Source organism: Argiope bruennichi, chromosome 8 (assembly GCF_947563725.1).
Source record: "Argiope bruennichi chromosome 8, qqArgBrue1.1, whole genome shotgun sequence".
In the NCBI taxonomy this organism is placed as follows: domain Eukaryota; kingdom Metazoa; phylum Arthropoda; class Arachnida; order Araneae; family Araneidae; genus Argiope; species Argiope bruennichi.
In genome coordinates, this window is record NC_079158.1 from 40,509,376 (window position 1) to 40,534,001 (window position 24,626).

Consider the following 24,626-nt stretch of genomic DNA (forward strand, 5'->3'; position numbering starts at 1 on the left):
CAGTAATTATTCATAATTTTGATATGGAAATTTTAGAATTATCATCTTATAGATTATTTAATTTGGATTTCTGTTTTGTAGGATTGTGCTCAAATTTCATTTTCCCATTCTTTCTTTTCTTGTTTCAATTCAATTTTGATTAAAATATTTCTCAAATGTCAGTGACTGTAATTTAGTTGGAAAAACTTTAGATAATATTATATGAAAGGCATCTAATATTTATTAAACATTTCCAATGATTTCGATTGACGATTATGCAACGACTCGGAATCGTTCGAATAGAAGAAACATTACCATAATGGTGTTTTTCAGCGATGTTTTTCATGTTTTGCATTGATGAGTATGTATCTATCCTGTTATTGCAGTATTGTAATGGAGTACGACACGCCACATCTAGCATTCTATTCAATTAAATAAAAAAATAGCTCATATTTGAAAAACAAGTTTACAAAAATTGCTTGAGTTTCTTGCAATATGTAACAGATGGTCCAGAAATAATTTAGAATAAATTATATGAATTTATTATGAAACAGATAATTTTGAAAGCAGTACATGACAGTTAAAACAAAAAAAATTCGATTAAATGAATTGCAAAACAACAAGTAGTTAAGTATGAGCACGAAATGTGTTGAAATTACACAAAATTATGGTTTGGGAAAAAGAAAAGTGACCGAAGCGTTGTTAAACATAAAAGTCACATATATTTTAATGAAGTTGAAGAAAAAATTATTTTGATTGTTTTTATTGAATGCAACTTTTTACTTAATTGTATTTTTCAAGAAAGATTTTATTGAAATCTATTAATTACATTGATTTCAAAAAAAAAAAAAAAAAAAAAATTGAATTTGCCACAGATCAATTTTATTAAATTTATGCTCTGAAAAATACAATTACAAAAATACAAATCTGTATAAATTCTGTTTATAGTAAATGCTCTTTCTTATCAATAAAATTAATTGATAACACAAAGTTTGTCTCACAAGAATTTCAAATCAGGCATTGAATTATTTCATATAATTTAATTGCTTCTTTTGGTTTTTTTTTGCTGAAATATATGGCATCAAAAAACTTTATTTTCAGATGTTCACTAATTTATAATTTTTTAACTACCTTAAATAGTAAACAAATTCGGAAACAGCATAGCTAGAACTAACTGATATTGTTATCGATTAAAAGCATGCTGAAGAAGAATCCACTTACTATATATCTAACATTGTTGGAAAATTTGAGAATTATTGCAAATATATGTTGTTGTGGTTTTTTATGGCCCTTGCCATGGACAAGCCCGCTATTACGAAGACAGCGATTTTAAGCTGGTGGCGGAACGTCTCTTGTTTTTATGGTAGCGCCATCTAGGGCCAATAGAACGACTTAGCAACACACACGTCACAGCCCTTTTTAAGGGACGTACTTCATTCACTCATCGTAATTTAGACCTGAATCAGAGAACGATCACCCCTGATCCAGTACCCCCAGTGGTATTACTCTCGACCTGGAGGACTTTATGGCCAAGACAGATTTATACGCGCGTCATCCACCAATCACGTGGGGAATCTTCGGCCGGTGGGGTTCGAACTCGCAACCTAAGGGTTTCAAATCCAACGCTCTACCAATCAGGTTATCCCGGCCCAAAGAAAGCATTATTTTGCTTTTATCTTAAGTGTTATTTTCTATAACTCTTAAATGCGCCTTTACATTATAGTCTACTTCTGAATAATTTTTTTAATAATTACTCTGGGACAATTTTGACTTCAAGACATATAAAAGCATGCGTGGGTAATAAATAAATATCAGGCAGCACTTTGAGTGTAATAAGTCATCAGACTGTCTCTGGATTCTAAGGGGAGGTGATCTCTACTTTTATTTTTGACTACTTAATTTGAAATTTCACTGTATATTTTTTACTTTCTCGTATACGTAGTAACAAGAAAGTATAGCAATTGTCAAAAAATTCGAACTCTAGAATTTGATTTATTTCCTCGATTCACACCTTCGAAAAACTCATTTTTAGAAAAAATGTTCATCTGTATTGTCCGCAACAAAGATAACTCAAAAACGCCTTGAGATAAATGGTTGAAATTTGGAATATTGTGTTTACATCAAATTTAGAGATTTTTATCAAATTTCTAATTAAATATGTTCTGCGGAAGTCCGCTATACATTAATATTAATAATCAAATATACGTTAACACGATAATTACAAAACGAAGGTAACTGGATAGATAAAATTTGGCACACAGAATTAACATCTGCAAAATAGGCACCCGTCAGTATTTCGCAGCCAAACCCGACTACGGATTGACTGTCTGTTGGTCTGTACTTTCACATGCATGTAAACGCAATTACTGAAAAACCCAGTGACTTAAATAAATGAGATAAGACACATGGTTTTGTGTCAAATTTTGATTTTAATCAGTGAGTAAAAAGGTGTCAAAAATTCAAATTTGGTTTTTAGTTGCTTGTGTTTTAGCCTCATGCTAGTAATAAATTACCGTCTCTCCAAATAATCAAAGATCGCATGCTAATAGGCTCTATCGTAACTATTGCTCGCCAATGGCCTGCGCTTAATAACACACATGTTTCACTTTTCTGTTGTTGTTGTTGTTTCTTATGGTACTTGCCATGGACAAGCCCGCTGTTACGAAGACAGTGATTTTAAGTCGGTGGGGGAGCGCCTCTTGTTTTTATAGTAGCGCCAACCAGGGCCAAGAGTACGACTTAGCTACTCACGCATCACTCATTCGCTAGCACAATCCCTTTTTACAGGAGGACACATTCACACATTCACTCGAACCCAGGATGCCCAGATCACGCGGAAGATGCGCTACCCCTATCCCAGGACGCCTGCCCAGTTTTATTTACTATACAACGAAGCTCAAGATTGTCTTATCTGAGAATATGAAAATAAATTATACATTTTATATTATTCATAACCTTGTTTAAGACTCTTAATTTTATGCAAAAATGAGAAGAGGGATAGGACATTTAAAAGAAAGTATACGGAAAAGTTTTGGAGAAATCATTTTGCTTGATTTTTTTCATTATAAATGTTGATTTGATCAAAGGGAAGAAATTCCTCTCCAAAACAAACATTCAATTATTTTCACTTTATGTCAAAGCTGAATCTAAATGCGTTACGATGTGAAAGTATGCATGAACCTGCCAAATTTTTATATTGAACGAGTAAGCTGATTTTAATATGGCAGACAAAAGAAAATATTCACTTTTAAAAAGTGCCTTTCCTTATTGTTACAGCATCAAATCTCTTTCTGAATATATTTTACATGCATGCGAAGAATGAACTGAACAAAAAAATATTTTCAGAGTTACAAAACTGAAAACGTTTTGCAGTTTGCAACGTATTAGATCCGAAGTGTCTTTTTCCCCCAAAAAAGGATATTTTGATAAAAATCTCGGAAAGAAGTGTTTCGTATCAGTTCTAACCGAAGGGTAAAAATGCATGCAAATATGTTTTCACTCATGCTCCTTCTGTTTTAATCTCTGAACAAGAACTACTGCAGTGCGCGGGAATTCTGCAAAACTTGCATTTTTCTTAGCACATATGAAATTCAAAATGTAGACACACTCTTAAGCGTTCTTTCTTTCTTTTTTTTATATATATAAAGCATTTTTGGCTGCCATTCTCTTTTCCTCTTATTCGCTCGCCTTAGATTCTCGAGAAAATCACGAGTTTTTGCAGTTATTTGGAATGAAAAATGAAAAGGGAGGGGGGACTTGGAAAATCACGGTAGAGAAAAAAAGTACTAAAAGTGCTCTTTTTTTCTTTCCTGCCAGCACTTCCGATCCAGTTTACTTCCACTCGTAGACGTAAAATTGCTCATCTGAAAACTACTCTTTGTTGAGCGTTATGCCTTGTTTCCGATTTTGTCTCTCTCTCTCTCTTTCTATGCCGCTGTTAAGATGAATAAAGAGTAGAATTTTTTGTAGTCACTCTTCGAAGCAATATAGTCTGGACTAAAGACAGATTTTCTAGAATTACTTACTCAATGCAGCTTAAAAATCTTGAAATCTTAGATATAACAAGTCTATTTTTTAAATCATCTTTTGTGGGTAATTTTTCTTAAGAAATTCACTATTCCTTTCCTTATGAATTGTGAATAGTTTCTATAAAACCTATTTAGAATTCGTGAAACAAAGATCTTCAAAAATCTTATAAATCTCTATAATCTTATAAAAGATTTAAGACAGATTTTCTAGAATTAATAATCGAGATATTTCAAAAATTTAGAAATCTTACAAGTAACAAGTTTGACTTTTGATAAATTTAACATTTTTTTTATAGGATTAAAAAGCAGATTTTTCAAATTTTAATATATTTTCTTCTTATTATTCTTTTGTTTATAATTCGTTATAATAAATATTACTATTATTTTAACTCATTTTTTTTTCAAATTCACTAGTAGTTTGCTCTATTCTTGTGGAATCAAAATTTAATCAGGTTAATGAATTAACCAAGAATTAAATCCTGAAATCTAATATTGCTAAATTTTGAAATCTAAAGAAAATTTTATTATCAAGTGCTTATAAGTATACAGAATTTCTGATAACTTAAAGGAAAGAAAATTCTATTCTAAAATTGCATGCGAATATAAAACAAGGTAAGTTATAAAAAAGTATTTAAAAATTTTTATACTTCATTTGACAAAAAAAAATTTCAATCACTTTTATTAGAATGAATATTAAATATTAATGTATGAAATAATGATTTATACTACTTAAATTCTTTTAATATTTGAGAGATGTACCTGTATCTTATTCTATGAAATACTGTAATTTGGAATAAAGAGATTTTTTTTTAGAATTAATAACTAAAATATGGCTAAAAAAATCTAGAAATCTTGTATTTAAAAATATGATTTTTTTAAAAAAGATTTCTTATACTAAATTTTTCTTTACAAATTCTCCATATTTACATTATAATACATTATACAACTTATATCATCAATTTAATATAGAAATAGCAAGTTGTTTGTTTAAAAATTGATTTAATACTTATCAGATAATATATAAAATTATCTAACAATCATTTCTTGAAAGTTTAATCCAACTTAGATCTGCCTTAAAAATAAAATTGTATATTGAAATACCAAATTCTCAATACTAATCAAGCAAACAAGGTAAGGAAGAGAGAAATTAAAGAGCTTTCTTTATCTACAGATTTATAACATTTAAGCAATAACCCATAATTAAGTTCTACAATGATTCAATCCAATAAAATTAAAAAAAAGATACATGTATAAGAAAAAATAATTAAACTTTGCTTTTAGTACATGCCTAACAATAGTACGAGTATTTTCAAAACAACTACATAAGCACAAATAGCTGGAACTTTCTTGTAAAGAAAGATTTTTTTTGAAACAATGCAAGGAAAACTTAAAGTTTTATTTGCATACATAATAATTGCTCTAAGTGATTTCTTTTGGTCAAACGGACAACATCCGTGTTGTATTCTACTACAACATGAAGCATTTTCTATGAAAACCAATTCATTTACAATTGCTTTCAAAGTAGGCGTTAAAATATTCTGCGACGTACACCAATGAAATTCCGACTTATGAATTAATTTCAGAAGATTTAAGCAGCCACAGGCATGAATATGGATGTGGCTGTCTTCTTAAGAAACCTAAAACATCTTGAGATCTATCTGTTATATTTCTACATTGCTAAGTTCAAATGCTAACGGAGATGAATTGATTTTACTTTCAGAATTTAAAAGAGAGAGGACCATTACTAGGCATAAAGATTCAAAATGCTCCCTTTTTAAAAAACCCATGATTAAAATTAATAAATATTCAAAACTTAAAAGAATATGTATCTATATTCTTTAGTAAAAATTGTAATTCGTTTTTTTTAACTGCTATATTTACACTTGAAAACTTTCTACTTCTTTGATTGGCAACGTGATACCAATTGAATGAATAGATTTCGAACTATCTCGATTCTTTTAGTTAATCTGTGAAAAAGACGTGAACAATTCTGTCCTTAATTTTAAATATTGAAATAAAAAAAGGAATATTCGGAATTTTTTAGAATCAAATTGTTTCTAGCGATTAAACACAGAATGATTCAAAACAATAGTAAATAATTAAAACTGTGAAGAAAAAAGCTTAAAATATTGATTGCATAGTTAAAAAAAATACCATGTATGACTTCTCTTGATCATACGGATTATATCCATATGATAGTTAAAACATATTAGCAGCTAGTGGTTCACGTTTTAACTAGAAAAAAATTTCGATTTAGAAAAAGCTTACAGATAGAGAGGAAATTTAATGGCTTCCCTAGAACTTTGGAAGTAAGGATTCTGTAGAAAAAGCATTAGCCACCAATAGCGGAGCTATTAGTAGCCTTCTCTCTACACCATCAATTAGTTAAAAAAATAGTACTCACCTTTTTTCTATTTTTCAGAAATCAACGGTATAACAGAATATAAAAATCCCCATAAAATCAGGAATAAAAGAAGGGAAATAATTTCAAAAATTAGATTAAAATGACGACTTTATAATAAGTTATAAATTCTGAAATGAAAACAAATAATTTCAAAAATCTCAGTAGCAGACGATTTTTTATTAAAATAATAAATTCAAGAATTCTTTTAACAACAAGCGGAAAAAAGAAACCTTTTAGAAATTCTTTTGGAAAACGATGCTAAAATGTTCTTGTTTTTAATCAATATAATATTATTTAAAAGAAATTATAATCATATCCTCATTTAATTTTTAAATCAATAATCATTTGGTAATTTTTTATACAGTTATCTTAAGATTTCTAGTATCTGCATATTTCCAACTAAAAAATACTTCAATCGAAGGTTTGCTTGCAGAACTTCTTTGTCTGGGTTACCATATTGGCGATGAATTCAAGTACAGAAAATACAATCTTTAGATATTTCCTTATAATGTGAGATTAAGCTTATTAAAACGTAGTACTCAAATACTCACCTATAATATAGCAAGCATACTATTGTGTGAAGAATTGTGTTGACCAAATGATAGCCCAAGGGATTTAGTTCATGAAGCCAGTAATTGATACGGAAAGTTAAAACACACAAAGGACGATACGACTTGTGACTTTCCTCCTATAAAAAAGTAAAAAAAGAAAAAAAAACTTAAATAATATTTAAAATTATAAAATAAATACAATTTAACATTGCAATAAGCTACAAATAACATTCTAAAATAACAATTTATATCATATTTTAAGTAACTTTCGTAAGAAAGTTGCTACATTTGTTTTTAATTGCTGAAGAAATCTTGCCGAGCGGGTTTGGCAAAAGTTTTAAGACAATCAACAAAAAAAAAAAAGCAGAATGAAATAATGGGGTAAAATTCAAAATGAAATCTACGATCGCAAATTTCAAGTTTTCATGTGAGAATATTATTATTTTTTAAGTCATTATTTGTCTTAATTCATTTAAGTCATTAACTAATTTAAACCGGTTTGAAACAATCACGAGACTTCTCTCTCCCTCTCTCTCTCTCTATATATACATATATGTAATGATAATTTTTTTAAACTTTCATTTTTCATTTTTCTAGCTGGCAAACAAAGTTTTGGAGATCAACCGTTTTGAGATGAAATAACAGCTAGGATGTCATAGTTCAAAGTCAACCTTTTAAAAACGCACCTGCTGTCAATGAAGCATACATAATGATAATGCAATACCGGTAAAAGCAGGTAAAAATATATATGCGAATAAAAGAGGATGATGAAAATTGTCATTTATGCTCTATTCATTGCCTATGCGATTTCGTGCTTCAAAATCCTCTAACAAAAACACCATCATGTTCTCACATGATAAAAAAGATTTATATTGATCTTATTGTTGATGAATGTCGTTTCTTTCTATATATTTTTTACTAAACCCACGGGTACATTCTTGTTTAGTGTAGTTTTTGATGTTAAAATTCTTAGATAAAGATATCGCAGAAAAGTTTTATTACTTAAAATTGATTAATGTTTGCATCATTAATAAAAACTCCAATATGGACAAAACTACTTGTTTTTAGAATTTTTTTTAGGAAACTACGTTACATTATTGAAAAAAATGACAGGATTTTTAAAAGTAAAAAAACGAAACTTCAATACTATTCATATAGATTATGTGAAAGAAATTTCCAAGTTTAATTATTTAAAGTAATATCTTTGAAATTTCTATGGATAAAAAATTTCTCAAATAATATATGAAATTATGGAAAATTGAAAAAAAAAGTGTTTCTTTTTGTTTCTTTTCACTCAATTTACCATTTGATTTTCAAATGAGACACCGCTTGGTACTATTTACTTGGTTTTAACGGCGACCAATAAGAGCCCAAAAAAAATCGCCAAATTATAAAAATATACTTGAGTGCATTATTATAAATCCTGAACTTGTGAATCTCATGCTAAATAGTTTGGAGACTAAAATCGCCAAATTGGCAAAATATTTTCTTGGCGCTTTTTGGAAGTCCTATCCGCCGTGCAAATTTTATCCGTAATAATAAATTACCCTTCGGCTTTATTATAAGATAAAATTTGTGTTTTAATTTTTGCTAATTAATTGGTGAGGGAAGGAAGGAAGAAAATGAACGAATTAAGAAGCCCATTTTCTTTACTAGATTTTAGAACCAAAAGGAATACATATTAAAGCCTAAAGACTATAAAATTTGATAAAAAAAAACAAATTTGTGGGTCTCAATTTTCTTCTTTTGATAAAAAATTTCAATTACTTTATGGGCACACTCTTATTAGAACTTTTATTTAACATAATTTGTTTCATGCTTGAAAAGATGGAATTTTCAGCAGTGCGTATTTACTGATGCCATCCTTATATTTTGAAAGCTTGACGATTTTATTTTAATTATTTTAAGGCTTTCAGAATTTAATTATCATTTAAATAAGTAAATTAATTAAATTTTGAATTCATATAGTGACTGTATTTAATAATGGATTTAAAAAAGAAAATTTGTTTGAAATTTCTATATTATTTTTAATAATGAATTATAATTTAAAGACTAAAATGCAGAAAATATTCTATTTTTTTACACAAGTAAGTTTTTTTTAAAAAAAAAGTGTCTTATTTACTTTATTTCCAAAATTCTATTAGAAAACCCCCCGAATCTATTAAATTTTACATGTATTAGAAGTGTAAAAAAATTGAAAGGAGCAAATTAATATTCACCCCAGTTTTTTTAATGGACATTTATTTATTACATTACTTTTCTAAAGAATAAAATCCTACGTATTTTAAAAATTGTGAAAAACGAATGTGTGGGATATTAGCAATAAATCATAAGTGTAATAGAAAATGTTCGTAGTGTAGGCGTTAAGAATTCAGAAAAGGATAAAATTTTATCAGAATCCAGTAAACAGATAACGAGCAATCATAGTAGCAAAAACTGATTCGTGATAGTTTCTTTTATTTTTGGAAAGATAAAATATTTTTCTCAAAAAAATTAAGCTTTTATGTTCTGATTATTTGAAACTTCTATTAGAAACTCCGTGTACGAATTATTTTTAATTCTAACGTTAACTTGTTTTCCGATTAGAGTAAAAAAATCCATTACGTTTTGTAAAAAAAAGCATGAAATACTAAAAGTTAATGCAGATAAATAAAAAAAAAATATCGTTTAGTAAATTAATGAAAATAGCATTTTTTTCCTTTAATAATTTTTTTTTCTTTTTTATTAAAAAAAATCTTTCGAAGAAGTTGTTCGGAATAGAATTTTCAGGACAATTTAATAATGAAATTTCCTGCTAAACACTTTATTTTTTTTCAAAAAGTATTTTTAGCAGGTTTATTGCTCTAAATCAGGGAGATAGAGTGAGAGCTCAATACGATTTCTTAAAAGAGAGAAGGAAAAAAAAATTTTTTTAAAGGAAAATTCTTTTGCAGCACTTTATTGACCTCAATAAAAAATAAGGCAAACGATAAAAATATGAAAGGAAAAGACAGCGGCCCCTAAGCCTTTTAAAATTAATTTGCTTTGGGTTATTTTCAACTGAATTGATGCTTGCGAACTGAATTTTATTTTCAACTGAATCGATGCGATGCGAACTAAACTTTTAGATATAATTTCCAAAATCTTCGGAAAACAATCTGCTTTTTATTTCTTTGCCTACTTCCATAATATAATACATTTTTGTGTTTAACTTTGTCAGATAGGAAAAAGAACAGGGTATCTTTTTGATCTCTTCTTCTCGATTAATTGGTTCCAAAATTGGATAAAGGTTTTGCCTTTTAGTGCATGATCATATACCAAATTTCATTTATATAACTTTTAGCATTTATAAGTTGTTTCGTTCGAATATACACAGTCTAATAGAAGGAATGATATAAAATTAATTAAGGACGGATTTGATTCAAAATTAGGCAACATCTACTGTTTTTGTGTAAAGATCATATAGCATTTTAAAAAATTAGTTACGTTTTTGTGTTATAGCGCTCACATAAGCAAGAATGGAAAGTGCAGGTAGACTTCTCGTGAACGGATTTTGTTCAAAATCTGAGAGCAACCTATAATATTGAGGGTCCATTCAAAACATGTAGGCTCTTACCCTTAAGCAATTTTTTTCGAAAGAACTAACCGAGACATGGAGACAAAAAATCGGAATTTTCTTTAGCTAACAAAGTAACAAAATTTAAAAGACGCTTATTACTGAATATTTTCAATGAACCACTTATTTGTATTTAGGGACTGAAGAGGGACTAACTTTACAAATAAACTTTCAGAGTTAGTTTTCTGAAATAATTTCTTCTTAAGAAATATTTAAATGAAGGGGAAAAAAGGAAGTTATAAAGTATCGAAACATACTTAAATTCGGCTTTCTTTTTCATTATATATGTATCTGGTTTCTCAAGGCCAAAATTATTTTCCAATCTGTTCCACGTTATTTGTTAATATATGATTTGTAAAATAGACAGGAAATGCCGGGGTTACAAATGACAGTGTGGAATTTGTTATCTTCCAATATGACATATTTCAAACGCATGATGCCTTTATTTATTAATTAGCATGATCAAAGAGTTTACGAATCATAGCAATCCCACTTTGTCGCTCTTATCGTACTACATGCTTTTACATCAAAGCAGCCATCATGCTTGTAGGATTTTGTTAACTCTAATACGGCATTCTCTACAATGTGAGTAGTATTGTACATGGCTCTTTCTTTACTTTAATCGTATTAAATAATCAAACAAACTTAACTGTATCTGTAACAGTCATATCGATGATACAAAATTCTAAATTTTATCTTTTTCTAGAATCTTGAAAACATTTTATATCACATTATATACAAGTAAGAATTAAAATAATTTGTTTAAAGTACAAATGTTAGTCAACTAACTGTGCCTTCATTGTTTTACCTTATTAAGTTATATGAAATGCATTGTATGTAATTTTCATAAAATTCTTCAATCCTCTCGTTATTGCAAAATAGATTTTCTTCAGAAATGTAATTAATTAATTAAATTAAATTAATTAATTAATTAAATTTATTTATTTAATTAATTAATTAAATTTATTTGATTTAAATTAATTAAATTTATTTGATTTAAATTAATTTAATTTATTTAATATAATTTTAAGATTAATTTAATTAATCTTATTTATCAGATCCCTGGGCTTCTTATGGTGATGTTTTCATCTCAAATGGGGGGTGGGGAGGGTCTCATAACATTTTTTTGCGGTCACGAGGGTTCTAAGAAAATGTGTTTCTAATCAGTATTTTAATACCATTATTCAAAAACAATTAGAAAAAGCAGTTTTCACATTCAATAATATTAATTTTAAATTCGTATAATTTGACAATTCTGTATCATAATATTTAGTTAATGTGTTTATTTTTTTAATTAAACATACATATGGTGTCACAAAAGCATCTTCCATCAAAAAATAAAACTCGCGAAAAAACTTTCATTCATAAAAAAAAGTCACATGTGCGTAAAGAGTTTTTAGAAGTGCTGATCTAGAGAAATCAATAATATTTTGATTAAAAGAGAAAATTTAAATATTTTTCCTCTTACATGAAATTCAAAATAAAATTTTTCGCAACAATTCATGATAATTGCGGAGTTATAAACGGCCTTTTGCTACCGATAACTTCTTAGGAATAGAAAAGGCCTTTGAAATTGCAGCATTTCGTGAAATTTAATTGTTAGAATAAATCATTAAGGGTAGTACATTAAATGCTTTACTTAAGAGAAACCTAAATGGAATATAGAACACGGAAAAAATATTTGTCTGGGAAATTTATCAGTCATTAAAGTTACATTTTCTATTTTTCTTTGCTTTTCAATTTTATGAACACAATTAAAAGGCAAATATGAAATTTCCCACAGATATAGAAATGCGAAAAAATGACAATTCTGATAATTAAAATTATATTTTCTTTAACTTCAATGTTCTAAAATATTTCTTCAGAATTAAAATATTCATTTCAAGGATATATGATAATATTATTTCCTTCTACTTTGCAATTAAATTTAAACACCAATTTTAATCATAGAATTTAATCGTAATTATTGTGACCTTCATAGAAAATATGGCATCAATGTGATTTCTACGCTGCAATTCATCTGCTTTGTATGCGTTGACTTGTTTTCTGGTCATAATGTTAAACAGAAACAATTTTTATTTTTAAAAATGCTTCTTAATTAAATTTTTTTATTTGTCAAAAACATGAAACAGAAATAGTCCATTATCTTACAAGATGAAAATTGATGAAGTTATCAAGTATTCATGAAACAATTATCAAATATTAATCTCTCATCTGACTTTATTATTTCAATCAATACGTCTATGTAATATTGTTACGACTCTGTAATGTTGTTTTCCAGCACGGTTAGTTCAATCACCGGAAACACCGCTTTACGATCAGTTCTGTTGGATGCTATCAGTGATCCCAGCACTTGGCGACTTTGGAAACAAAATCGATAATACTGTAAACTTCCAGAATTTTGGCGATAGTGTTAATAGTTACCGAGATATGCTTGGCTGTTCGAGACCGGGAACTATAAAAGGCCGACCGAGTTGGACTCTGTTAATAGATGAACAAGCTCTCACTCACTGAGTGCTACGAGCAGTTTGTTGTGCTGTTGTGTACTGCTGTTTGCGAGAAGTGCTGATGTGTATTATCTGCGTATCAGTGACTTCGTGTTAATAAAGTCGTCATTTGTTACCGAGGCCTGTTGGCCTGTGCATCTCCATACACCCACTTCAAGCGAACGCGTTAACTTTACGGACTTACAGGAGAAAGTTCCTTAACAATATTTTGGTGGTAATTTTTGAGGAATATTTTTCTCTCATCAATTTCTTTTACCGATTAAGTCAATTAGACATGAAGTATTATAAAAATTTACTTTTTGAATTTGAAACTAAACCAAGCAAAAACGATATGTCTCGTTCACTATCAACTCAGTGTTTAAAGATATGATAATTAAGGGAAGGAGGATTTTATCTCTCCCTTCATTGGTGGGATATTGAACGAAGTCCGACGTCGAATTAATTCTTTGCGGACTTTTCGCTTCCATTCCTTATTTAAAGTACTTCCCTGTGTTGTGTTCTTTTTTCTATTTAACTGGAACTAGATAATTTTTAAGAGGTACTTCACCTATTATAGAAAAAAAATATCAATAACCTTTCAAAATGATTTCATTAAAAGAGAAGAATTCTTCTGCCGGCGTCCTGGCTTTGGGGTAGGATCTTCCCAGTAATCTGGACGTCCCGGGTTCGAGTCCTGGTTTGGGCGTGGTTGTTCTTTATCCTATGTTCTATCTGTGAGGTGTGCGAAAAAGCTCCTCCCCCCGTAAAAAGGGGTTGTGCAAGCGAGTGTATGCGTGTCATCCTGATATGAGCTAAACGCAGACTTCTGCCCTCGGGTGTTCAGGGTGTTTACCCTAAGAAGCTATTCCTATTATAAGTTTATTGCCTATTTCGGTATTTTATTACCTTTTTCAATTTCCCGTTATTCCAAATAAAATTATTTTATATAATAAAAAAAAGCTCTTAAATTTAAAACAATCATATGAAAATGGCTTTACATTTTCTATAAATTCTCTAGTTTGCCTTTTTTAAATATGAATTTCGCTTTTATAACTGTCTTCAAACCATTTACTGTTGCTCTTCATATATTTCTCATTTTGTAGTTTAATTTTCTAAAAGTATTTTAGAAGTTGAGTACCAATAGCGCAGGAATGCGTTATTATCCACGAAAATGCATTATTTTTTCTTTTACCATAGTTCAAAGAATAAAATAAATAAATTATTCACGGTACAAAGAGCTTAAACACTTAAAGTGAAAAGAAAAAAAGTGCGGAATCAAATCGAATTCTATTACGAATCGGGTGTAAAAATATATTTTTCGTGCGACGAAAAACGCTTCGTAAATGCATATATAATCTAATCAAAACACCGAAGTGCTTTTTACGCAGTAGATAAATAACAAAAATAATTCGGTCGAAATAAAATTCACTAATGGCATTTTCCGAAAAGGCAGACGACACTCAACAGTAATGGGAAAGCTCGTAGCGAAACGAGATTGCGCGAGATTGTTTGGCGTGGTGAAAAAAGACCGAAATGCCAGTATGCATCCCTTCAAAGTATTATAAATCACTTCCCGTCGTCGATTTCGGACGGTCGTTGCGAAAAATGCATTAACAGCAAAACTCTTTAAGTCAAAGAAGCATTCAACTTTTCTTCTCTCTCTCTCATGTTCTCTGCTTTTACCTCTGCTGCTATCATAAAAGGGGAAAAAAATGTAATTCTCGCAGATTTCACTAAAATAAACAAAAGGAATTCCGAAGACAATTTTTAAAAGAGATGAGCAATTTATATTTTGTGTTCTGAGAAAGAACAAGACGAAAAATTGAAAGAATAGAATAAAAAAATAAATAGAATAAAATAAAGTGAACTAAAAACAAGAAGAAAACGTTTACGGTGTTTCTCTCATTCTCTTGAATAATATTTCCGGAGCTGGAGAAGTTGAAAAATGCAATTACGAAAAGTGTCGTCATCTTTTATGTCTGGTAGTTTATCATCTGGAATATGAACCGATGTGCATTTTCTTAAAAATGGAAAAAAATGTATTTATAAAGATTAAAGAAAAAACGAACGCGAGTGAGAGAGAGAGAAAGAGATTCTTGCCCAAAGGAACACAATTACTACACTTCATCAAACTGTCATTTCCAAATTTAGAAATACGTTTTTCTAAACACAAGACTTCTAGGAATTCGCGAAAAGATAAAAATGAAAAATATTGTCTAAAACAATTATGAAGTCAGGTTAGTCTTTAATCTTACTGTTTATTTAGCGTTGTTTTAAGTTTATTTTCATCGCTAGCTTTTATATTTCTGTAATTGTGTGTGACACTTTAAAATGTTATTCCCTTAGGGTCTGGTAAAAGTCATTAGAAGCATACTTTACATTTTATTTTGAAAAAAACCCCCGTTATTTTTAAAATTCACAAGTGTGATTCAGATTTTTAGTTTCAGTTATTTTTGAAAAGATTAAAATCTGTAAAAATTTGCCAAAGAAAATAATTACTTGAGCATGCTGTTTTAAACAAAGTTGCATTTTTCCGTTCGAAAAGCTGCAAATGAAATATGGTATCACTTTAATTGATGATAATGAATGGAAATTTTCCGATATCTTTTTAATTTAATTAACGATTCCGAACATAGTAATAAAAATATTTGATATTGGTGTCAGAAAGTTCTTTCACGCTGTTAATTATCATGTTAACTCCTTTATTGCTTTTAATTAAATCAAATATGGATAAATTATAATAGATATATTCAGAGGATAAAAATTCTGAAAATTAATTTTTTAAAAATAAATTAAAGGGATTCCGATAACGTTTCGCCACTTGTTTAATATATTGAGAATTCATGATAAATGATAAAAATTTATATAACCATTATATACCATGATAATGATTAATGGCAAGTATTGTATCTTCTGTCAGTGAACTAATTTGGCTTAGTCTAATTTAGTTACATTTCTGTCAGATTTCGAAACAATAGGAGAGATCTTTTGAGACAGACTTCGTAATTTTGAACAGATGTCAAATGACGAGGACGATATTGGAGTCACCAAATCCTTCTTAAAACTTCCGTTCTATGTCAGTTGAAAAACCACTGAGCCGGCGTCCTGGCCTAGGGGTAGCGCGTCTTCCCCATGATCCGAGCATCCCCGGTTCGAGTCCTGTTTTGTGATGGTTGTGCTTTACCCTGTGTTCTATTTGTGAGGTGTGTGAAAGTCCCCCAGTTAAAAGGGGTTGTACAAGTGAGTGTCATCTTCATATGAGCTAGAAGTCAGACTTCCGCCCTCGGTTGCTCAGGGGCCTTTATTCTCAGAAGTTACTGCACAAGCATGGCTTAAAATCGCTGACTTCCTCAGCGGGCTTGTCTACGGCAAGTGCCGTAAGTAACAATAGCTGATCCATTGACTCCGATGGATTCAACGAGCAGAATACACGGAGTTCCCTGGATGAAATTGGATTTTTGAACTTTAAAACGATGAGAATTTGGCTCCGATGCCGAGGCATTTTTATCGAACCATAGAAAATCTGGACGAAGTGACTTTCGAGAACATAGATAGCGCCTGGGGTAGACTTCGTTCTTATATACTGAGAACGTTACATTCACGAAATATTTCAAAGGATACTTGTGTTACATTTGAGGGAAGACAATCATAATATCAAATGATTTATTTTTAAAGCACACGCCAAGCTGATGGTTTTTGAAAAGGACTAATTAAGAGAGGACATAACTCATAGCTTCCTATGCACGTTCCTCTGCATTTCCATGGCCAACCTGAGGTCGCAGTGACTGGTGGTAAGGTCTCGGCTTCGGAACCGGATGATTTCGGGTTCAAGAACGATCGAGCCGAAGAACTGTTTTGTAAGCGGGTATGGTGCTTGTTAAATCCGTCCTGGCCCGCTGGTTTGGTTTTGTATGGGGAGGGGAGGGAAGGGGGGGGCAGCTCAGGTGTCGTGCTCGTCATCTGATAATGATTCAAAATTACGAGGTCCGTCCCAAAGTAGCCCTAGCGTTGCTTTAAAACGGGACTTTAATATAACTAAACTAAACCATGGTTCAACCTACTAGTCCGCTGCTGGTCACGTTTCTGAGCACCCGTCAGTGGGACGTAAATTGATGGAATTTTTAGTAATGTTGAATTTAAAGTGTTACATTGGCAAATCCTAAACTATAGGAAAAATAATTGCTGGAGACATACAGCACGACTATTAGTCAAAGAATAAGAAATAATAAATGTCCCCCCTCCCCACCCTTCCTCCTCCATTTTACCCAAAATAATTTTGTAAATCTGATCAAATTGATTATCTGAAAAAATAAATCTTGAATTATTTTATAAGTTAATTTAAAAAGCATGAATTAAAAAGTTCTTTTTTAATATATTTATTAAATATGTACTGTTTATTTTTCAGATTTTTTTTATATATGGATAGATGGATGTGTATCACATTAAATTCTGATTTATCAGAAAGATTATTTTTAGGAATTTGTTCTATTGCAAATGGTATTCATGACACGACTTCCGGAAAATTTCCATATTTCATTAACGATTATAATACCGGTGTCCTGGCCTAGGGGTAACGCGTCTTTCCCGTGGTCTGGGCGTAACGGGTTGGATTCCTGGTTCGAGCATGGTTGTACTTTATCCTGTGTTCTGTGTTTTAATTTCAGTGCAACAAAGTAATTCTATTGTTAAAATTTAGATAAAAGTATTTTTAATATATTACCAAAATACAGAAAAAATTTCACGAATATTAAATTAAAATAACTTAAATAATATATTTTTTTTAATGTTAAGCTGACGAAAAAATCAGAATAATAATTTTGGAAGTTCTATTAAAAAACATCAAAACTTTGCTTAATTTTTAGCAAATTGAAATTAAAATATTAAGAATACACACACACACACACACACACACACACACACACACACACACACACACACACACACACACACACACACACACACACACACACACACACACACACACACACACACACACACACACACACACACTCATTTTTATTGTTAGTAAAGATTTGTATATGATATTTATCGGAATATTTTTTGTTGATAATGATATAACATTATTTAAGCTAATACTAATCTTTTGCAAAGGGATCTAAGCAATTTGTGCAATTTGCAAAAGGATCTAAGCAGTTTGTGTTACCCATACAATACCTTTCGGAATATTTTTGTTTTCTAATAATATAAGATTGTTTAGGCTTATAAGATCTTATACTAATACTAATCTTTTGTAAAGAGGTCTAGACAGTTTGTACTACTTGCTTAGTGAAAACAAGTACTTCTGAACGATGAGAAATGTTATATTCTGATTTGTTCTCGTAAAACCTTCATTATTTTCAACTTATTCGTACGAAAACAATTATTCCGCTACGATACACTATGACATTTCAAATGAGAAGATTTCAGAAGTGTTGTATTAAATATGAATATATATGTAGTTTTATTTAGGAGTTATACTATGAAAATTGTCGCAGAGTTCTTTTATTTCGAGCAAATGAAAAATAAATTCAGGTGTTACTTTTTCTAATGATAAGTCAGAAATATTTATTTGGGGATATATCTTCCACTGTTCTGCTTAAAATTTAAAATATTGATAGTTTGATATCCAGTACATATATTTATTGTATATTACTTTTCTATGGTGTCATTAATAACATAACTAAATGCTCTGAAACATTCAGTTTTATGCATTTTTTTATACCAGCCCAAATCTTCAGAGATAGAAAACGGTATTAGAATGATTTTATTAATATAACTTCAAAATATTTTCTTTTTACAAATTTAGTAAAGTTTTTTTTTTTTTAAAATTTAAATGATGTTTTCAATAAGTCTTCTGCTGTTTTCAAGAACGAATGTTTTCAGTCCCAAACTCATAAATGATTAAGAAAATTTAATTAATTCTATGATTTGCAAATATTTTTTGTGTTTATTTCCTCCTCCCGATTAATTTTTTGTGCATTTTTTTTATTAGAAATAGAATTGAAATAAAATTTTGGCTTTTTATATAGAGGCCGTGTTAAATTTGATATTTCAAGATGAAAAATAAATGATAATTTTTTTGGAATAAATAACAAAATATATATTCAGTTTAAGAAAAGAGATAAAATATTTTCCACTCCATGATTGCATATAATTACTTACATAGTTGTGATGATAATAAATTTGCACAGCTGTCAGAGTTAAAAAAAAATAGACATCATTATAGAAATTTTGCTTACAATTTAAAAAAAAATCACTGTTAATCAGGTAAAAACCATTTATCGCCGCTATTTTGGATGGTGTCTGTTTGGTGAACATTAGAATGGTTAGCAAATACTTATTGAGCTTAATAATGAAATCAGAATGTAATTTTAAGTCTAAGCAATGACTGCAATCAATGTTAAGTTATTATAATGATGATTAATATCAAGAATATTACACAGTAACTTATTCATTTTTATTCGATATTTAACATTATGTATTAACATATGACAAATTACCTATCTTTTGGCACTATATATAAACTTCCATGACACCAGCAGTTTTCACATCTGACCCTCATCAAATTTAAGATTATAAAGCGAGCAATTATTTTACTACAGCGTTCTTCCTAAGCAGCATCTTCCCGTTGGTGTGGTGTGGAAGTTTGGAGAGGGGATCATTCTTATCATCTGACCGGGATTCAAAATTACAAGGTCTATCTCAAAATAGCCCTAGAGTTAAAGAGAGCTTTAAAACGAGACTTTAATATAACTAAAATAAACTGAACTTCTAAGATGACTAGTGGTCTTATTTCTTCCGTACTCTGCCCTTATACCTTTGATTAAGGTTATTTCTTTTATATTTCTAACCCTCTGCATTTATAGCCTCTTTTTTAAATAAGTTGTACTGTGTTAGTTTTAACTGTGTAAGATATTTTATAAAAGGTCAAAAAATGGTGAGCAATTGAAAATATGCACCGATATCACATAACAACTATTAAAATTCACCCACATTTTCATGACCCAAAGTCAGTTTTATGCCTCAAGATATGAAAGTCCCATAACAAAGACATCAAAAATTCTCTCACATATCTAAAATTTTATAAAAATCAGACCTTACAGTATTTTCTGTTTTTTCAGATTGAAGGCATCTTTAGCGTATTCTCTAATTTAGAGACGCAAAAATAGGCATCTTACATAATAAAAATTTAATAACGTCAAAATGAAACTTTTATTTCTTTCCGGGTACCACCAAGAACAAAGCAGAGTAATATGATCAAATATTAAATCTCATGTTACAGATAAATTTCCATCTAAATCGCAAAATCCCTTTTTACTACATATTACCTTAAAAATCCTATAAATATACATCATATTCCCAAATACATAACAAAGAAACGTCTAAAACTCCTTCACAGTATATGGTGAATCGAACATCCACAATAAAGCCTTGAACTATACTACGAAATCTCCACCTCTTTCCTATTGACTTTATTACAGCAAAATATTCCTCTACAGCCTTAAGAAGCAAAGTCAACGGTTTTACTAAGGTACGGTCTTATCAGCTAACTTCTCGATGCGAAATCTTTGAGGCCAAGCACCTAGAAGAGGGAGGAGGGTTGAGCTTAGCATTCCCCTCTCCCCCAAGGGATATCTCTACCGTCTTAAACATCTGCCAATAAAAATGTCCTCCTCTCTCAGTATGTTCAGCCGAGGATGAAGAGGTACACGCGCCATTGCAAAATTTAATTCTTCACGCGTGGCTGACTCTTTCATTAGATCTAACTTTCAATTCACGTTCACGGTGTGTGTAGGTGCCTTCTGGAGCATATGGTTACATTTTTTCCCCTTCCTTCCACATTTGTCTTTGCTGGATAAAGGAGGTTTTATCTTGGGCCTTGTGGAATTATCTACCCGCTTTCCCTGGAGTGATGGGAAACAAAAAGCGAGATTTCTGGAGGCATTTTTTCCCTCCTCTTTCGGTACTTTTTTGTATTGCTTAGAAGAGATTTTGCTACTTAGACTTGGTCCAGAGATGCAGTTATGAGGTAATGTGCACTGGAGAAAAGGAATGATGATATTAAATGAAGTCAGAAATAAGAAATTGCGATTTTTATTTCGTTGAAAGCCTGTTGGAAGCCTCATCTTCTTTTTTTTTGTCCAGTTGGTCTGTCTTCAAACCATTAAAAAAAATCTAGTTTTATTATAGCTCTGAACAATACAAAGATAATAGGGGTTATTACTGACTAAGAAAATTAATATATGCTTGAATAGATAATATTTATGTCTTGCTGAAATGCTGGACGCTGCTCTGGAAGAACATAATTTAGTATTTAATACCTTTAATATAAAATTTGTTTTATATAAGATATTATAATATACAAAATCCTCTCATCATCGGTGACTTTCCTTAAAATAAAATCAGGAAAAACCGGAGAATAAAATACAGGTACTTATTTTTAAAAGAATTGATAATTACTAAGCAATTAAAAATTGATTATTCCGACCCGCTATAAAGACACGGAAAAAACTTAATGACCAAACCAAAGCGATAGAAACACTGACGGAAAATGTGATTGAGTCCTAAGGGCCATCACCGGCCAAAGTACAACCCTTCCCCTCAGGAAGTACGTCTCGTCATCGATGGAGGTAGCCCCCCCCCTCTTTTTCTGTACCTACCAGGGCAGTGAGAACCAGCCACCATATCGGAAGCTTCTTATCCTCATTTTTGAGGCGTCCTCCCCCATTGGATTGATAGTTACTTAATAAACATTCTTCTAAGTATCAAAAACATATTAATAAAATTAAAAAATAACTTTTATAATTGGAAAAATATTCTAAAAATTCATTGAGCAAGCTTCTTAACTAAAAAGAACGGAAAAATTTAAATAAAATTTCAGAAAGATAGTGGAAGGCAAATTCCTTGCTGAAAACTGATAGACAAATGTAAATCGTGCTCTAAAAGATTTATTAGAAAAATAATAAAAATAAACTATTAATTTATGCCGGCGTCTTCCCCGTGATCTGGGCGTCCTGGGTTCGATTCCCGGTTTGGGCATGATTGTTCTTCCGATGTCCTATCTGTGAATGTGCCCTCCTGGAAAAAGGGGTTGTGCAAGCGAATGAGCCATGCGTGAGTAGAAAAGTCGTACTCTTGGCCCTACTAGGCGCTACTAAAAATGAACAAGAGATGCTCCCCCACCGGCTTAAATCGCTGTCTTCGTAACAGCGGGCTTGTCCATGGCAAGGGCAATAAGAAACAAAAACACTATTAATTTATTGTTACAAAATTTTTACTGAAAACATGTCTCATATTATTTATAATTCCAATTTAAAGAATTCTATTGAACAGTTTTGATTTAAATGCTCAAATACACAGAACTCTAGAGTTTTCTCACTTATTAGATACGAAACTGCTCACCGAAGAATCGAATCTCGGAACTTCTAAACTGGATGGTCGATTTCTTACTGATCGAGCAAATGAGGTTTGTCATTAGCAACTATTTCCTCATTTAATTTAATTCTACGTACACAAAACAATTTTTTGTGTGTGTTTCATTATATTTTCATAATATTAGTTATTAAAACGTACGTGTTTAAAATCTTGAAAAAAAAAAAGCGCAAACTACTTAGTATGATTTCTACCGTGAAAAAAACTGCTATTGCATTTCTCTTTTATATCAATAATATTAAGTCATTTATTTCCTTCAATATGCCTCAACAGAAGAGCATCAACTGTGCATAAAAAGTGAAAATATAATTTGTAAATAAGAAAAAAATATATCTATTTAATTAATTATCACCCAAGTTTTCACTAAAATCTTTCTTATCCATCAGAGCATTTGTGAGCAGAATTTGAAGGAAAAAAAAATATTTTTAACAGTTTAGATTGAAAAAATTTGAGTTTAAATTTTGTTTTTATAGATAAGAGTAAATGAAAATTGACTCATAATACAATTTTCTTTGTATTATGTATATATTTCGTGATTTCTTCTGCCAAAAACATAATTAAAAATATACTATTAATTTAATATCTTCATAATTCAGGTCCGCTTTTGTCTCGTAAAAAAAAAAAAGTTGTGGTAGCTTATTGGGAGAGGCCAGGTTTCTACAGTGGAGGATCATGAATTTGGGACCAGTTTTACTGATGATCCATGTCTTATGCCGATTATATTTAATTTCATCAGGGATAAATGTATTCTAGGTGGTATGGAAATTTGGGAAGGAAGTTTTAGTCCTCTGTACTCACTTTAAAAGAAAATGATCCCAAATTATCGTTGAAGTAATTTAGAAACGGGATTTTAATCTAATTAAACAATTAAACAAATCTGATATTACCTAAGTAATATTGTTAAACCAGATATTAATGAAAATTTGTTATTATTCTTAGTGTATTTAAAATCCATAGATATATTTAAAAGGATTGAAGTTTTTCATACCAATAATCGATATTTAATGCAAAAAAGTAATCGATATATTTGACTATGAATGACTAGAAAGTTATACCTATTTTTATAAAATTTTATAATTACTGGCTACTTGCCTAAGCTTGCGTTACACAATAATTTTGAAGTATTTCCAACACTGCATGACCTATAGTGCAAAAATGTTTGTCGAATTTGTATCTTTTTTTCAATTTTAAAAGTTAAATGTTTACACGTGGCAGCTAATTTACAAATATTTTAATTTATTCATTAGAATTCATTATATAAATAACATTTGTTCTGAATTTTATGCAAATATTCTAAAAAGAACTTTAAATTTTTATATCATTTAAAAATTTAAATAAAAAGAAATATATAACAGGATTTGAAAATATGAATGTGATATTTGATTTTTTACAAAGAATGCATATAATTTCTAAGAAGCCAAAAAGAAAGAAGATTTTCTCGAAACTTCTTTTACAATAAGTTCTATAAAAAATACATCAGAGACATGAGAAGAAATGATTAAATCTTGAATTATATTTAGAATTTTAATCAAGCCTTTCCCCCCTTTTATTTTATAATAGGATAATTCTAAAGTAGTTACTTTGTTATAGTTGTTTTTGTTCTATAGTCATCTATAATACCACAAGAAAATAAAATAAAAGCTTTTAATAGATTTTGTTCTTTTCATTAAACTAAAAGTATTAAGGCAAGATCAAAGGAAAAGTTACCGATAATAAATTAGTAAATCTTATTAAAATTAATTTGCTAAGTTTTAAATTACATTACATTGTTTTATGTTTATTAATCTATCACAAAAACTTGTACATATTATTTGTTAAAGTTGTTTACAAGAAATATGATCATATGTGCGAGAAATTCATTTTAGCTTTTGTTTAAAGTTGAAAGTTCTGCTTTCCTTATCCTTGAATTAAAATTGCATAGCTTTCTTAGTCAAAATGTTTTTTAAAGAGACTATTTCTAAAGTAGTTAATTGAAACTTAATATTGATAAAGCACATAATTTTGAGTAATATAATAATTTTGAGCACATAATTTTGAAATATAAATTCTGAAAAATACAATTACAGAAAAATATTTCAACGACAATATCCAAAGAAATACAGGGTGTTCCAAAAAAATGTATACATACTTTAAATAATTGTAAATTTGGGG

At 29.9% G+C, this 24,626-nt stretch overlaps 1 protein-coding gene across 1 annotated transcript in view; it reads right to left on the reverse strand.

Moving 5' to 3' along the window:
• LOC129980889 (protein O-mannosyl-transferase Tmtc3-like) overlaps positions 1-24,626 on the reverse strand; it is a 271,909-nt gene that overhangs the window by 106,832 nt on the left and 140,451 nt on the right. Inside the window, exon 3 of the mRNA XM_056091343.1 lies at positions 6,963-7,099. Coding sequence (XP_055947318.1) covers positions 6,963-7,099 — 137 coding nt within the window. The remainder of the gene's footprint in view (positions 1-6,962; positions 7,100-24,626) is intronic.